This window comes from Mastigoproctus giganteus, chromosome 2 (genome assembly GCF_048544385.1).
Source record: "Mastigoproctus giganteus isolate SK-2022 chromosome 2, ASM4854438v1, whole genome shotgun sequence".
In the NCBI taxonomy this organism is placed as follows: domain Eukaryota; kingdom Metazoa; phylum Arthropoda; class Arachnida; order Uropygi; family Thelyphonidae; genus Mastigoproctus; species Mastigoproctus giganteus.
Window position 1 is genome coordinate 186,878,675 of NC_143576.1, and position 18,509 is coordinate 186,897,183.

The following is an 18,509-nucleotide window of genomic DNA, read 5'->3' on the forward strand; positions in this document are numbered from 1 at the left end:
ACGCTGAATTCTGATGGGATCCTTCCACTTGTTCAGATTACGAACCTAAGGGGGCATAAATTCAAATTAAGAAAAGACAGATGTAGAATAGATGTGCGGAAATTTTCCTTTAGCCAACGGGTGGTTAATTGCTGGAACAAATTCCATCTGTCGTGGAAGTTGATAGGTTGAATAAATTTAAGGAGGAACTGGACAGGCATTTGGAGGGAATGGTGTGTTTTTTTTTTTTTTTTTGGCTGATGCTGCATAAGCTCATACACTTGCTTTCTTGCATCACATGCCACTACTACTACTACTACATCTTAAGTGGAAATGGTTCAGGGTTAAATTGTAGAAAGCATAACCGTAAAATGGAAATCCAAACTTTTAAGATGAAGTAGGAGGAAGCATAGGCATTCACTGTCAAAGGTGCCAAGTCCATTGTATTTGCTGAAATATAACTGCCTAAAACATAAGCCACATCCCCAAAATTTGTGGTCTTGAAATGAAAAAAAAAATATATATATTCTGCACTTCTGTATATTATTTTATTTTTGACATAAAATAATATACAGAAGTGCAAAACTAATCCTGCTTTCTTGTCAAGGTTGCACTGAATGCAAAACCTATGAATGTAAAATACTGATAAAGTAAAAAATACTTGGAAAAAATAAATTAGTTTAAAGAAAAGAATTATGAATGCTATATTCTCTTGACTACTGACTCTGGGAATGTTGAAATACAAAACACCCATGACACAGTATTGTCAACATTATTGTATTAAAATTCTATAGTGTCATTCAAAATTCTCTATGTAGCACTACAACTTGCAGTAAGAAAGTCTCATGTTGCTCCCTGTAGGATATATGTTACTTAACCTTTTCATTTGGGAGTGTTTTGATTGTGTGGGTTCTCCAACTCTTTGGGGCACTTCCAGGTGGGCAGGAGCGGCAGTGCATAGCACACGCTTCTTGATTAGACTGGGGTTTGAGCCCGTGACCACCAAACACGGAGGATGCGGAAAGGTCAGGGAATGACCACCACATATCCCCAGAGAAATATGGCCTAAGTTGCTAATGCTCCTAAAAACCAAAACAACAACAGCAACCACCAACTCTTTGGAGTGAATCTTTTCATAGTGAAACAAAATTTTTTTGCAGAATTTTTTTAATTAATGAAATGAAATAAATTAAAACTTTGTATCTGGATACTTTTAAATGTAATTTGTTCTTATTTTGACTTGATTGCTCGATATTAGAGTGAAATTATTGCCAAAAATCAAATTAGAAATTCTTTTAAAAAATCATAAAATGTAAAAAATTTGTACAACACTGCTAAAAATTGCAAAGAAAAATTCATGATTATAATTTTTTAATGTGGTAATATTCTCTGTAGCTATTTATTTATCATTTAATTCAGTATCATCAATTTTTCAATTTTCTAGATCAGAATTCCAGAGAATTTTGGATTTTTAAAATCCCAAATCAGGCAACAACAGGTGAAAATTGCAATCTTTTGTTTTTAGAAAATTGCAATCTTCTAAAAGATGTTTTCATGTTGCCATTGATTAAACCTGTGTCTACTATTAGTTAAAACCCAAATAAGCGATGGCAGCACATACTTGAAGATTTCAAAGCAATTTTTTTTTTTTTGGTAGTTGTTGCCCGGCTTCTGTGGCCATAATGCACCTCCCAAGGTTTTTGCAGTACTTTGATCCAAGCCCGAGGCGGGATTCGAACCCGCGACCTTTGGATTGCTAGGCAGGTACTTTACCCACCCGACTAGCCCGGTCGGCAAAGCAATTTGTATGCTACCTTTGAATATATGAAACTACCTTACCTTGAAAAATGTATATTTATTTATATACTCCCCAAAGCTTTCATACGCAAAATGTAAATTTATGTACATGCACCTTGCTGGAGCATGTACGTAAATTTACAGACATTTTAATTTGAATTTTTTGGTTAACAAGAGGCTTAGAAACAGTATGGTTCATTTCCATCAGTACTCCACTAGTTGATTTTTGAATTAAGTTGACATCACTATCATTTAGCCAAAGCTAAAGCATCACCTTGGATCAGGTAGAACATCCAAAATCTGGCTCTCCAGAGAGCAGACATATTTAATATTTGGGAGTTTTGTTTCTAGTGCTGTTGAATGATTAATTGGTTCTTAAATACAATTATATTTAAGTTAAATGAGGTTTAACTTAACAATTCCAAAAATTCATTTGGCAGCTTGTTTCTCCATTATACTTTCAACTCGTGAATGAGGGTATTCTATGTTTCACAGCCATCAGTCTTTTAAGGCTGCAAACAATATAGTAGTTGAATTTAGAGCTCTTCAAAATTGATAACTTTATTTGAAAAATTTTGTTATTTTTTACATAATTAACATTCTAATTTATGTTTAATAAATAGTTTTACTAGTCCTAGTAATTTTCATTAGCATATTTTTAAATTTAGCTAAGGATTTAGTAAGTTATGACTTGAAGTTCATACTGCCTTTATTATTGGTGAGTTGGGTGCAAATATTTTGTCTCGTAATTAATAGCTAGTGGTGGAGTGCATCATATTAGTAATTGTATGTTTTTATTATAAATAAGTAGCTTGAAGATCGTGTACGTTTTTTTTTTTTAAGTGAAGAAATTAGAGTAGCATTATTTAGAAACATAAGTGTATCACATAATAAGTAGTTGGTAATATTAATGATATTACCCTTAATTAATGATATTACTCTTAATATCATTAGTCAGTACTAATGATATTAAGAGTAGGAGATCTGAGGATTTGCTCAACAAGTATACAGGACAATTGTTGGGAAAAGTTGTGAGTTAGGAATGAAACTGAAAAGTATTTGCAATTCTGCCCAGGCACAACAGGTAGGAGAAAGTACATGATAAGAACCTTGTCAATTGATTTGGCTAATGGGGTAGAATTTTTTTCATCATACTCAGTGCTTGTTAACAGGAGAGACTGTTTTTACAGAGATGCGATATGCTTATATATAAGGGGTGCAAAAATATTTGCTGATGTTGTCAAGGCAGTGTTAGGTGGGTTGGGAAACTGATAATTTGAGCAGGGTATACATAGACTAATAGTTTAACAGTAGCTGTAGGCAGAACTTTAAGTGATTCTAGCACTTATTCTATTGGAACAAGCAGCAGCCTAGAAAGCAAGGTGTGGGTGATTTCAAAGCCTGCTTGGGGTTCCTCATGGAATAAATAAATAAATACAGCAGACTCTCGATTTACCGGGATCGGTTTAACCGAGACACTTCAAGACTCCAAATAAAAAATAAAAAAAACACAACCAGAATAGGTATAAACAGATGTTTCGCAAATCGTAAATAAGCAACAAGCAGGTCATTATAAAGTCGTCATTGGGATATTATCTTGCAACCCCCACGCTTGAAAAAAAAAAAAGCCCATTTAGTTTGTTTTAGTGCGTCGCTGCGATTGTTCTGTTTCATTGTACCGCAAAGAGAAAAATTTTGTTTCGTTATTTATGTCAGGGATAACGAAAAAATTATTTTTTTGTTTAGAAATCGTGAAAATGATGGGCAAACGAGTTGCGCTTTCGATTAAACAAAAACTTGAAATCATTCAAAAGTTTGTAAACGGTGCATCCGTTAAATCTCTAAAGAAGCAGTATAATGTTGGTGACCAAACCATACGCGACATTGTAAAAAATAAAGGGAAGCATCGTATTGGACATGCAAGTAGTGTGTGGTAAGTTTTTTATCTGTCGCCATATTTTTTTACGTAGGTTGCTGAACATTTTTGGATATATTGTACTGTAGTAAGTCCCTGACTTATGTAACTTCGAACGTAATTTTTTTTTCTTTTTTAGGATTGTAAAATTTAAAACAGAATAATAATAATAAGCAATCAATAAAGACGATCACGGCATGCGGGATTTGGAGTCACAAAAATAGGAATGAAGAAAAGATTTTTTAAATTTATTTAGGTTTTTTTTTATATGGCTTAAGGTTTCAGTGAAGGGGACACACGTTTCACCATAATAATGTAAAAACGCACAGAATTCCAGCTATCGGTATTATCACAAATGCAATAGGATCGAGTTTACTACCCGTTTATAATGAATTGCACTAACAGAAAAGCCCAATAACACGGAAAGTGCAAATTGTTTTTAATGTTTTATGATAGTGACCTCCAGAAAGGTGTTTTAGTAAAATGTGAGCTCGTGTGAAGTCAACTATGATAACCAAGGCTACGAAATACATATCAGTTTTTACTGTACAATTTCTTCCTTTAATGTTTTCTTTTTTATGTGCCACTCCAGCAACTTCACCACTGTCCCCAGATAAAGTTTTTAATTGAACTAATTAAAAATATATAACTATTTTTCTTCATTCTTCTGAGGATATTGTGTGGTTTTTGTAATTTTGGCATATCACAGATATAGGAGCAATATTTTATTAGTCATTCCCTAGTTACGTAAAACTCGACTTATGTAAGAAGCCCTGGAACGTATGTCGGGGACTTACTGTATTTTTGGATTAACCGGGAAATCGATTATCCAGGATTTTTATTTTACCATCTGTCCTGGAAAATCGAGAGTCTACTGTACATGGGCTGTGATACGGTTACTACAAGTAAAAACAGTTGCACGCATAGTGTGAGTATACTAATGCTAGGAGCATAATAAATAAATTTGATGATTTTGAAGTACTGGTTAAGCCATTGAATGCATACATCATAGGGATATCAGGGACATGGTATCAATCAGACATAAAGGATGCAGATTCGTAATATGGGGGGTAAAGAGTGTACAGAAATGATAGACATGGGTGGCCAGCAATGTTGAGTTAGTTTGGTGAGGCACAAACAGTGAGAAAACAGACAGATAGACTGGGTGGGCCAGAAGATCTGATTATTTTGTATTGGAGATTTTAACTTTCCAGATATTGACTGGAACTTGTGGATTTGTAACTCACACAGTAGCAAGGCTTTTGTGGATTTATTGGATGGCAGTTTTCTACATCGGCATGTTAGAGAGACAAGAGAAGGCAGCATTCTTGATATGTTTATCAGAAATTATTCTCTTTATCTTAATTTACAAAGAGTCATTGCTGATTATCAGCAATGACTTTGTGAATTAAGATCTACTAGGCCAAGGGTGGGGAACCTGTGGTTTTAAGGCTGTATACAGCCTTTTGGGGTACCAATTGCAACCTTTTGTCTATTTCTCCCAAATGCAAAATCTGCCTTTTATTTCGTGACATAACACTAAACTCAAAATATTTTTAAGGTAAATTTTATCTATTCTCTTTTTTATGTATTGTTATTCTCCTTATATAATTTAGTTTACACTTATGCCGTACATTACCGAAAGAAACATAAAAGGCATAAAAATATTGGATAGATCGATTGAGGACAAAACAAAGTGAAGAGGTAAAATTATATTGATAACTTTGTAGTTATCAATATAATTTTGATAACTACAAATGATAACTACATCAGCAACTAAGGCCAAATATGGCCTTAGTTGCCGATGCTCCTAAAAACAACCTGACAGCTTCTTAAGAAAGAACTGTAACATGTTAAAGAAAACATATACGTTAAATAAAATGTATGTATTGTCTTTTATAGTTAAGGAAAATAATAATGAATTATATATTAAAGTAAATACAAAATAAAGCATTTATTCTAATTCACTAATCTTTATAGAATATTATTGTTTCCCATATAGATGATATGGCATCACTTGCACTTGAAACTGAACTCATTTGGCAATGTTGCCTTACTTATCTGTGATGACTTATCTTGCTGACTGCCATCAGTATCAGTTGACATTCCGGTCATTCTCCCCAGTGCCATTGGTTTCCAGTGCTTGTTTCCTTTAAAATTGAATCTTCAATCAATCTGTGTATTTCATTTTTAATTTTTACTGGTAACCTGACTATGTCAAGAAATAAGAAAATAGCATTAAAGAAAAGGGAGTATTCACTGTTGTTTTGTTATTATTTGGTTTTTAGGAGCATTAGCAACTAAGGCCATATTGCTCCGTGATATGCGGTGGTCATTCCCTTGACCTTTCCGCATCCTCCGTATTTGGTGGTGACAGGCTCGAACCCCGGTCTAATCAAGAAGAGTGTGCTATGCACTGCTGCTCCTTCCCACCTGGCTACGGAGGCGCCTGAGTATTCACTGAAGAATGGGGGATTGCGGTATTACGTTGCAGTGAAAGATAAAATAATGTCTATTTTATTGTCATTGTCATAATGTCTATTGTAATGTCATTGGGTCTATTGACACTCTCTGGTTAATAAACCCATTGTTCAATATTTAGTACTGTATGTAATATTTTCTTAAAATATATGTAATCTTTTTTACTAGAAACTTAGTTTTTGACTTTAATCCCTTCTCCCTTAAAATTGGTGGGTATTACAGCAATATGGTTGCCATATTTGAATTCAGCAACATCAAATCTACAAGCTTCTACCTAAATTTTAACAGGGAGGGGAATTTTTTTTTTTTTTTTTTGCTGACCAATGTAATTCGATCAATTCTTTTACCCCTTATAACTTAATTATGTTTAACCTCTTCAACAACTTCTTTTCCACCTTCCTCTCATTTATTAATCTCCATCCCTAATATTCTACATGCATGAATTTAGATGCAAAATATTTTTTCCAATTTGGGTGCAACCTGAACAGTGAACCAGTGTGTTTCATCCCTTTTATCCCAGTATTAATGTAATCAACGAATACTTTGCTACGAAGATTTCTATTAATCTGCCTTAGCTTGCCTAATCTTCTTAGTGCTCTCTCTTGTCTTGCAGATGTTCGTAAGTGAATAAGCATATGAATGCTTATATGTAGAATGCAGGTTGACTAACGCCTGTTGTCTGCATCGGGAATGTGCGTTAATCTGTTCATTGGCTGTCGACACATAGAAAGCAAATTGATCAGTGCAAGTTCTCGTTATTGTCATTATGTGGGACATTCAGTTGTGTAGGTTATCCTAGGAAATGCAGTAAAGTCAGAAAATAAGCCAGTCTTTGTGTGAATTGAGGAGAAAGTACACACTATTCTTCAGATGCAGAATTAATCCTCGTGTCTTTTTTTATTTATTTATTTTATTTTATAAGTAATTTCCATCATATAGCAGCAAAAAACTACTGGAGAAAATAAAAGACTTGCAAGAGCCTAGAATGTTTTGGTTTTGCACATTTGGCACTATTACCCATTCACTTCTCCAGTCAGTGCACAACAACAACAGCTTCAACTGCTGGCAGCCATCAAGTTTAAAATTCATTCGGTAAACATCCAAATTAACACAAACAATGATGACCCAGTCCTGACACACTGTTACTGTGTGCTTTCCCAACTTGCATGATTCATTTGAAGGTGCTAGTTAGCATTGGTAGAGGCATATGATGCAAGGAAGCAAGCTTATGTAGCATCAGCCAAAAAAAAAAAAAAAAAAATGCTCCCATTTCACCCCTCCGTTCGTTCCAAATACCTGTCCAGCTCATTCTTAAATTTATTTAGGCTATCAACTTCCACCACAAAGGATGGAAGTCTGTTCCACCAAGCAACTACCTGCTGGCTAAAGGCAAACTTCCGCACATCTATCCTACAACTATCTTTCTTCAATTTGAATTTATGCCTTCTCAGGTGATTATTCTGAGGAAGAATCCCATCAGCATTGAGCATGCTCAAACTATTCAAGGCTTTATACACTTCAATTAGATCACCTCTCAGGTGCCTAGTCTACAGGCACTGTAATTTGCAAAACTTAAGTCTTTCTTCGTAAAACAACCCTTTGTTCCATTCACTAATCTTGTTGCCCTTCTCTGTACTCGTTCCAACAGCTCTATATCCTTCTTAAAATTAGGCCTCAGACCTATATACACTACTCAAGGTGTGGCCTGACCATTGCCTTATACAAGGGGATAATCACCTCCTTATCCCTGCTAGAAAAATTCCTGTATGTCATTGACAAGACACCATGAACTACTCTTGCAGACCGTCTGCACTGCTCAGAAAACTTTATATCTGCCTGCACAATTACCGCCAGGTCCTTTTCGTTCTCTGCCACTGTCAGTGTAGTACCACAGAGTTGATACGTCACTCTGGGGTTACTGCTTCCCATATGTAGTACTTTACATTTGTCAATGTTAAACTTCATTTGCCACCTCTCAGCCCATCTGCTCAACTTTTCTAGATCCTGTTGCAGCAGCGTAATGTCATTAGTGTCCTTAACAACCCCCAGCGCCTCCGTAGCCAGGTGGGCAGGAGCAGCAGTGCGTAGCACACGCTTCTTGATTAGACTGGAGTTCGAGCCCGTGAGCCACCAAATATGGAGGATGCGGAAAGGTCAGGGAATGACCACCGCATATCCCCGGAGCAATATGGCCTTAGTTGCTGATGCTCCTAAAAACCAAATAAAAATAACAATAACCTTAACAATCCTGCCAACCTTCATATCGTCTACAAACTTGGACATTAAGCAAGATATACCATCATCAATATCATTTATAAATACAGAAAACAACAATGGACCCAACACTGAACCCTGATGGACTTCACTAATAACATTAGTCCATGATGAGCAGTGTCCATTGATTACCACTCTCTGTCTTCTCCCACTCAACCATCTCTTTATCCATAGCAGCAATTTGCCTCCAATGCCACACTGCTCCAGTTTGTGCAGCAGTCTTCCATGTGCAACAGTATCAAAAGCCTTTCTAAGATCCAAATATATGATATCAAAGTTATTCCCTGCATCCATTTCCTTTGTGACCACATCATAGTATCCAATCAAATTGTTCAGGCAAGACTTTCCCTTAACAAAACCATGCTGTGTCCGAGCTATAACTGAAGTCTTGTCTAGATGATCCTGCAGTGCTTCTTTAACCAGTGCCTCCATTAATTTTCCTGGAACAGAAGTTAAACTAACAGGTCAATAATTACTTGTGTCGCCCTTTGATCCTCTGTGAATTGGGGTCACATTTGCACATCTCCAGTTCACAGGTATCTCCTCTGAGTCCAAAGAAGCTCTCATAATTATGGCTAAGGGTTTGCTTACTTCCTTTGCTGCCTCCTTTAATATAACTGGATAGATCCCATCCACCCTGGGCACCTTTATTATGTTTCTCCTCCAGTTTCCTCTCAGTTATTACAAAATCATATAGCTCACTGCCAGAGTTTAATTCACCTCTGGCATTTCCCTCCCTGAATAACTCCTCATGTGTGAATGTAGATGCAAAATACTCATTTAGTTTGTTAGCCACCTGAGCAGGATCATCAGCAGTTGAACCATCAATATCCAGTGGACCAATCTGATTCATCCCTATCCTTCTAGAGTTTACATAGGTAAAGAACTCTTTGTTGTTTTTCTTTGCATCCTTTGCCAAGGATTTCTCATAATCTACCGTTGCCTGCCTAATCTCCTTTGTGTCTTGGTTACAGACCAGCTTATATCTATCATAGGCTTCCATGTCATGCATTAATTTATATGTATCCCATGCATTTTTCTTCTCTGCCATATGTCTCATTAGTTCATCTGACATTCATTTAGGCCTATAAACCTTGAACAATATTCCTTAGTTGGTATGTAAAGCCTAGTAGCTTCCAAGATAAATTCTTTGAATGCTTCCCATTTTGAATTTGCTGTTGGTAACGTCATCAGTTGGTCCCACTGTATAGAATTTAGTTCCTGGAAAGTAGGATACCTGCATTCTACATTTAAGCACTCAGTCTTATTGTTGTGCACTATTGATAGCATATGATCATTAAATTTTGTTTTGTAAATCAGCCAGTTCACTGGGTTAATATCATCAGGAATTTGAGTCTCTGTTGCCAGTTGTTGCTATTAATATTCCACCATTCTGTTTCCGTGCATGATATATAGTAATTTTGCTTTATTTTTCATTTTACTATCTAGATATTTCTTGATTGCTTTTGATTTTTCTCTATTAAATATTGCTCTTGGTTTTTAGAAAATAACTATCTTCTGGAATGTTTATCTTTATCAATGTCATAGCATCATTTCTGCTTAACTGAGGATATCTCTTTTTTTTTTTTTTTTTTTTCTTTTGTTTGTTCGCCATACATTAGCCCTCGATGATATCGTAAATGTTTTTGTCTGTTCTGAATAATGAAATGAATACATTGTGTTATTTGTTGTTATTTGGTTTTTAGGAGCATTAGCAACTAAGGCCATATTGCTCCGGGGATATGCAGTGGTCATTCCCTGACCTTTCCGCATCCTCCGTATTTGGTGGGCATGGGCAATACATTGTGTATGAAGACAAATAGTCTGGACAACATCACAGGTTTTTAACATGAGTCTTATGGACAGGGTGATGCAATAAAGAGCCATTCTCATTGTCTAGTGAAGATGCAGTGCAGTCATAATTTTTTGAGGCTTTTTCAGTTGTTTTTATACTGAATCTTCTTGCTAGTATTGAGGAAAAAATTGCTAGATGGTCAGAAAAAAAATTGAAACCAGGGTCAGTTGTATTGTGACTTTGCCAGATATGCATGCCAGATCTCTAGTATCTCCAGCAGTGTCTATTGTAGTACCAATTACCACAACTTTGTTTTAATTAGATTGGATACTGTGAAGCAGTAACAAAGGAAATATACTAGATTAAAAGCACTAAAATAACTGAAGCTTTCAGAGGCTTCTGCCTTCTTCCTCAACTGTTGAGGAAGAAGGCAGAAGCCTCTGAAAGCTTCAGTTATTTTAGCGCTTTTAATCTAGTATATTTTATTGCATTTTAATTCAGTATTTTATTATCATTTTATTTGTACATTCACTGTAAACTACATTTGTTTTATTCTATCTTAATTCAGTATTTTATTATCAGTAACATTTTATTTGTATAATCACATTTATTTTGTTTGATCTACTGTAAATTTATTGTAAATTTAAATATAAAGCTTTTTAAGATTTTGGTTTTCGTTTTTACTTCAATGGTTGGTGAAAAACGCTAAAAATCATAGTATGAATATACCCAACCCCAGAGGCCTATTTGAAGAGCATGTATTAAACACTGCTGCTCCTGCCCACCTGGGACTTGTAAATTTGCTCTCCATTCATCTTTCCAATCATGACATGGTCGATATTATCCAATCCCTTCAATAGTGACCACTTTCCAATTATTTGCACAATACAAACGTTGGTAACTCAAAATCCTGATCAACGATCCAATTGGAAGTTTAGCGTGGCGAACTGGGATGACTATTCTGCCCAAATGCTTTTAGATAGAATTTATGTTCAACAGAAATGCATTGATGATGTAACTACTTACATCACCAGTCAGATCCTAACTGTGGCAAATGCTTTTATTCCAAAATCCAGTTCATATCGTGCTCACTGAAATCACTGGTGGAATGCAGAGTGTTCTAATGCCAAACAAGAGAAAAACCGTGCATGGAATAATTTCCGGAAGTATTCTACTATCGGTAACTTAATTGCTTATAAAAGGCTTAAAGGAAAAGCAAGGCAAATTAGAAGGAAAGCGAAACACGATTCGTGGATTGCTTTTGCATCAACCATCACAAAAGACATCGACACACGGATCATCTGGAGATGGATACAGGCACTAAATGGCAAATTTGTTTGGCTGCCCTCTCCAATACTTCACTGGAAAGGGAAAGACATCTTCACTCCTGAAGAAGTTGCCAATGCGCTAGCAGAATCTTTTGCCACCATCTCTGCTTCTCCTTCCAGAGCATTAAAGATGGTGCAGAATGGTATAAAATTAACTTCTCAATGCACCGCTCCTTTCTGTACAGCCAACCCTTTACACTAATAGAAATGAAAGAATCATTAAACCGATCTCCCAACAGTGCTTCAGGCCCAGATGGTGTTCGTTACATTATGCTGAAGCATTTACATGAAGAGAACTTGTGTATCCTGTTGATTTTCTACAATCGGATCTTCTCTGAAAATCCCTATCCTTCTTTCTGGCGCCATTCATTCATTATCACCATACCAAAACAGGCAAAGATCCTTCCCTGGTTCAAAATTATAGGCCAGTATCTCTCACGAGCTGCGTAAGAAAAAATTTTGAAAGGATGGTTCATACAAGACTCATATCCTGGAGTCACAAAATCTCCTTCCAGACCATCAGTATGGATTTTGGAAGAACAGATCAGTGCTAGACTTGCTTATAAAAGCTGAATCTCATATTCGCAATGCCTTCGTCTCATGAAACAGCATCTAGTCATGGTCAACTTAGATCTTGAAAAGGCATTCGACACACTACTTTGTGTCATGGTATTATAATGGATCTTTACCATCTAGGTCTAAGGGGACAGTTGCCTGATATAATTCAAAATTTTATTGTGGCTTTGGTATTTTCAGGTCTGATATAAAAACATACTTTCTATATCTTACATTCAAGAGGAAGGCATACCACAGGGTTCGATGCTTAGTCCAACACTATTTGCAATTCGAATTAGCAATATGATGCGGGACACCCCAAAAACAGTTGACACTTACATGTATGCAGATGACCTTACCATTTCCTCTCAGTCTAAAAGTATGAACACCATTGAATGGCAGCTCCAACTATCCATAAACAAAATAGAATCCTGGACTTCACAGAACGGTTACGACTGTCAGAAAATAAATGCACTGCCACTCACTTCTGCAAGCTTTTATATCGAAGCACATGATCCTCCATTACATCTTTCTAGGAAAACATTACTGCTCTAATACGCTGCTAAAATCCAGAGTCTTCCATCGTACCCCAGTTGGAAGTATCTTTATAATACTTGGTGGGATTTGTTCTATGACAACAAACCAAATGAAAATAGACCTGCTTCACTCAGGAGTAAAGAGCTTGTTCAGAATTGGAATATTGGTTTAAGTGATATTTTTCAGGACACAACTGCTCCTGTTCCACCATGTACATACATTTCTGCCTCTTACGATGTACATTATCTTCAGTGGGGGAAAAATGTCATACCTCCTTGCAATATCAGGCAGTTGCACTCAACTCACGCTACTCTGAACTCCTGTGCTTGTAAAATCTATACTGACTTATCAAAAACTGCCAGTACAGTAGGTGCTGCTGCAGTTTTTCCTTCATTTACTGCTACAGCCTCTCTACCATTTGCCTGCAGCGTCTTAACTGCTGAATTATATGCTATCAAGTTAGCACTTAGTAAAATTATTGAGCTCTCCATCTCACCTGCCATAATTTGCACAGACTCCCTCAGTGCTGTGTCTGCCATAAGGAAGAATTTCTCATTTTCCCATCCTATCTTGAAATGCATTCATTCCCAGTTAATCTCCTACAGCATGTCCAATCAGTCAATCAGTTTTTGCTGGATCCCTGGTCATTCTGGCATTCCAGGGAATGAAAGTGCTGACATTGCCGCTAAACCTCCTCAACCCGCTCTCTCAAACATCCTCAGGTTCCTTATAGCGACTATAAGCCTATCATTGGCAAAGCATGCTATGATAACTGGTCACAGATCTGGAAAAGTAACACCAACAATAAACTTTACCAGATAAAGCAATAACCAAAGCTGCGGCTCTCTGGCTTCCAACGAAACAGACGAGAGAAGTGGTATTGGCAAGACATAGAATTGGACACACTCATTATACACATCTCTTCTTACTATTGGGAGAAAACCCACCTCAGTGTTCGTCCTGTGTGATGCAACTTACGGTCCGTCATTTTCTGGTTGATTGTCCCTTACATTCAACCATCCCCTCTCTAACACATTTCAATCTCTCTCTCCATATTGAACATCTCATGATTTATAGCACTTCATAAGAAATGAAGCAAACATAGAAGAACTTTTGATGTACCTAAAATATATTGATCTGTACAGGAGCGTATAATTTAACATCTATAGCTATATGTTGCCTGTAAATAAACAATGAACAGATGCAATTTGGCCTCAGTAGCCCTTGTGTTGTTAAGCCCAATACCAACAACAACAACTAGCCACATTCCAGCAAGTTCAGCATCAGGTCCCATACATGGACTCCCATCTTTTACCATTATTTGTTATAACAGTGTTAACTGACCACTGAGATATATGCTAAATTACTTGAGAACATGCTTTCAATCTTTGTGGAAGATATCGTTGACCACCAATTATGTTGTATCCTGCTCTCTTGGCCAAAATCTTTTCATATTTTTCCTCCTTGCAATACCTAAAAAAATAAACTACTTTAGTATATTCTGCATTATGTGGAAGAGGTATATTTAGCTGATCAGTGTGTGTGTGTGTGTGTGTGTGTGTGTGTGTGTGTGTGTGTGTGTGTGTGTGTGTGTGGGGCATACATCCAGTATTTTGTATGTGTACGGAATCCAGGCATATAATTTGAACACTCATATAAATACCCAAAAATTTAAGAAGTTTTTTGGTGTTAAACATAAAGGGTAATTTAACAGTAAATGTGATAAATAAAATGTAACATCACCAAGGGTGTCAAGGCTACTGCTCAGGATTTCTAAGAGGTATAAGCTAAAGGTTGTAATGATTTATGCACCAACATCGAGCCACGATGATGAAGAGGTTGAAGAAATGTACACCGAAATTGAGTCTTCTAGATGAACAGAAAACGCACTACACTGTCATTATGGGGGACTTCAGTGCTAAGGTTGGAAAGAGACAAAACAGCACAGAAAGGGAAACTATAGGAAATTTTGGAATTGGTGAAAGAAATGAAAGAGGTGAAAGACTTGTGGAATTTGAAGAATCTAGAGGAATGTCAGTAATGAACACTTTTTTCAAGAAAAGGGTGAACAGAAAGTGGATATGGAAGAGCCCAAATGGATTAACAACTAATGAAATCGACTTCATCCTCACTAACAGAAGATATATCATGAATGATGTTACTGTCATGAACAGGATAAATGTTGGAAGTTATCACAGAATGGTAAGATGCATACTTGATATAGATGTAAGAAAAGAAAAAAAAAAACTGACTCGAGTAAATAATACAAAGTTCTTTGAGATAACAGAAGAGGAGAAAAAGCAGTATGTACTGGAACTTAAGAACAAGTTTGAGCTTCTGCAGACTATTCAGGACCAAGATATCAACGAGGAATATTACAACTTTCTGAAAGTGATAAAGCCCAAGAAACCTATAGGGAAAAAGAAATCCAAAGAAGAAAAAATTAGACAAGAAACACTTGTCATGATGAACCGAAGACGACAAATGAAGAGCAAGAAGAACACTGGCAGGGAGAAAATTGAGTATACTGAGTTATGCAAAGCCATTAGAAAGAGACTCGGATAGGACATAAGAAAATTTAACACAAGAAAAGTAGAACAAGCATTAAGGGAAAACAAAGGATTTAAATCAGCAGTCACGAGCAGTAATACAGAAAGACAAATGATATTGAAACTGAAGAATAGCAATGGTGTACTTATGAATAGCAGAGAAGGCATAATTCAAATAGCAGAAGACTACTATAAAGAGTTATACAGGGAGCGAGGGAATGATGCCAGCAATGAGAAAGATGGATCGCAAATTAGTAACACATACGACATACCCGATATTTTTCCTGGTGAGGTAGAACACGCATTGAAGAAAATGAAGAATTGGAAAGCTCCGGGGGAAGATGAAGTTACTGTAGAGTTGTTAAAATTGGGAGGAAGAGACATGACACAAAAACTGGCAAGACTCTTCACAAAATACATTAGAAAAGATATGGCACCTAAGGAGTGGAATAATGCAATCATAGTTTTGCTGCAAAAGAAAGGAGATAAATCAGAAATTGGAAATTATAGACCAATTAGCTTGTTATCCCACATCTACAAGTTGTTCACAAGGGTCATTACTAACAGATTAGAAAGAATACTTGATGAGAATCAACCAAAAGAGCAAGCTGGCTTTAGGACAGAATTCTCAACAATGGATCAACTTCATGTAATGTCACAGCTAATGGAGAAGGCAAATGAATATAAAACACCATCATGCCTGGCATTTGTGGATTATGAAAAGGCATTTGACTCCATACAGCAAAAAAGCAATGTTTCGAGCACTGGAAAGACAAGGCATAGATATATTTTGATTTTGAAAAAAATATATGAGAATGCTATCTCCTTTATTAGACTAGACAAAGACAGTAATAAATTTAAAATTGAGAAAGGAGACAATATCTCCGAAGTTGACTACTGCTGCCCTGGAGGAAGCTTTCAGAAAATTAGAAATCTTCTGGTCGCAGAAAGGAGTCAATGTGAATGGAGAGTACCTAAACCATTTATGATTTGCAGATGACATTGTGGTCATAACCCACGATCCCAAAGAATTAGAGGAAAATCTTAATCAGTTATGCAGAGATAGTAAGGATTTTGGACTAAAGATGGATATGGCTAAAACAAAAGTAATGATGAACAAGTATGCCACAGAAAGGGATATAATGATTGAAGGAGCAGTAATTGAAAAGGTGTAGTCATATACTTATCTGGCACAAGTCATTAGCTGTAATAATGATAAATGGCTGGAAGTCAAGAGAAGAATAAATTTTGGATGGATAGCATTCAGGAAATATAGTCACATACTGAGGAGCAATATTCCAATTTGTCTGAAATGTAAAATCATGAACCAATGTATACTCCCCACCACCATCTGTTAGATAAGAAGAGAAACACGTGGATTAGGCAGCAAACGTAAGCAAAGGACATTCTTATCAAAACTAAAGAACTAAAATGGTCTTGGGCAGGATACATAGCTCGAAGACATGATGACAGATGGACTAAGAAAATAATAGAATGGTACCCATGAGGATCTAAGAGAAAACCTGAAAGACAACAACAGAGATGGACAGATGAAATTCATGAATTTGTGGGTAGTAAATGGATGGCCATTGCACAAAACAGAAGGAATTGAAAAGTTGCTGGAGAGGTCTTCATCCTGCAGTGGATTGAAAATGGCTGATGATGATGTAATAAATAAATGAAAGACAGTGAAAATTTCAAGAATTTAACTCTGTAAAGTATTTTTTGATGGTAAGAACGTTTTTCTTTATTATGGATTTCTCTTTGGTAGTATAAGTGAATTTGCCACTTTTCAGTCATTTGGAGAAGCCTAGATTTGACCATTTTTCTGACCATGAATCCTCTCAGAAACTAGAGGAGTTCTTAAAGCTTCATTTGGGACTGCAGTTATTCAATCTTATAGGGAGAAATCATTTTTTATTTATTTTATTTTATTTTTTTTTTCACTTCACATGAAAATTGGCCCATGAGCACACACCTAGTACCATAAGGGTGACCAGAGTAGTTGACACACCAAAGAACTGCCAGTACAGCCAACCAATCAGTCTTTATATTACAGTTCCCCAACACATTCTAAAATTCAGCAGGAGGGTTCTGAATCACCTTGTTTGTTTTTACCGTATGGAGTTAAAAATCTGTAAGTCACCAGATGCAAGTTCTTTATCTGTTCCTTCCTGTGCTTTACTTCTTTCACAATTTTATTTTTCATTTCCCATAATAAAAACATTGATGCACTATCCCTATAATTATTTTTACAAGCAACACTTACTATTGGTCCATCAAAATAATCTAATAAAATTTTGATTTAGAAGAAACATCTCCCTTCTCTTAAAAAAAAAAAAATAAATAAGAGAGAATGTAAATAAAAATGTTACTACATTTTTTGGTGGGTATTCTGAGTATTACCAATTTTTTACCATTAGAGTGATTTTGAGTATCTTTAGCCAAAATGAGCTTGTTTGTATATTTTATAAGAATTAATGCTCTCAACTTATTTCAAGGTCATGAATTCCTGAATTAACAGGTAACTACATAACTTTATAAATTTGTTCAAGTGCTGATACATTTTACCTTATCAAGTTAAAATGAAAAAAGTTTTCTGTTGTTGTGATTAGTCACAGAAAACTGGGGGGAAGGATTGAGATAGTAAAAGTACTTGGTTGCCATGCCCCTTTTAAATTTTTTTTCAGGCACGAACTGGCACTTTGGCAATTGAAGATATGGATGGAGGAACATTTACTATTAGTAACGGAGGTGTATTTGGGTCTATGTATGGAACACCTATTATCAACCCACCACAATCTGCCATCCTAGGGATGCATGCTATTATTGAACGTCCAGTTGCTATCAAAGGCAAGGTTAGTCAAGCTTATTTTCAAATTTGTTTTTAATACTGTTCATTTAGTAAAAAGAAAATAATTTGCTATTCTTGAATTTTGCCATTCTTTACTAATTAATGCATTCACCGATTATGCTAACACGTTATGAAAATCCTTTTTTGACTAAGTTATTATGATCTTCACTGAAGTCAAATCATATCTTACAGCTGAAAACACACACACACACACACACACACACACACACACACACACACACACACACACACATATGACCAAAAAAGAGAAAATTGTTTTATATACACATGCACACACACACACAATTTTACAAGTAGATCACAAAATGGGGAGGTTATTTATTGCACTGTAAGCAATATATAACAATGGTTAATTTATTTTGCATATAGATACTCTTCCTACTCATGAGCTTTCTAGTTTAGTTTCAGTATTAGAATGAATGGC

At 36.0% G+C, this 18,509-nt stretch overlaps 1 protein-coding gene across 1 annotated transcript in view; it reads left to right on the plus strand.

The window, feature by feature from the left end:
- Positions 1 to 18,509, plus strand: part of LOC150089839 (dihydrolipoyllysine-residue succinyltransferase component of 2-oxoglutarate dehydrogenase complex, mitochondrial) — a 286,282-nt gene that overhangs the window by 239,535 nt on the left and 28,238 nt on the right. The window contains exon 13 of the mRNA XM_090389672.1: positions 17,901 to 18,068. Coding sequence (XP_090245798.1) covers positions 17,901 to 18,068 — 168 coding nt within the window. The remainder of the gene's footprint in view (positions 1 to 17,900; positions 18,069 to 18,509) is intronic.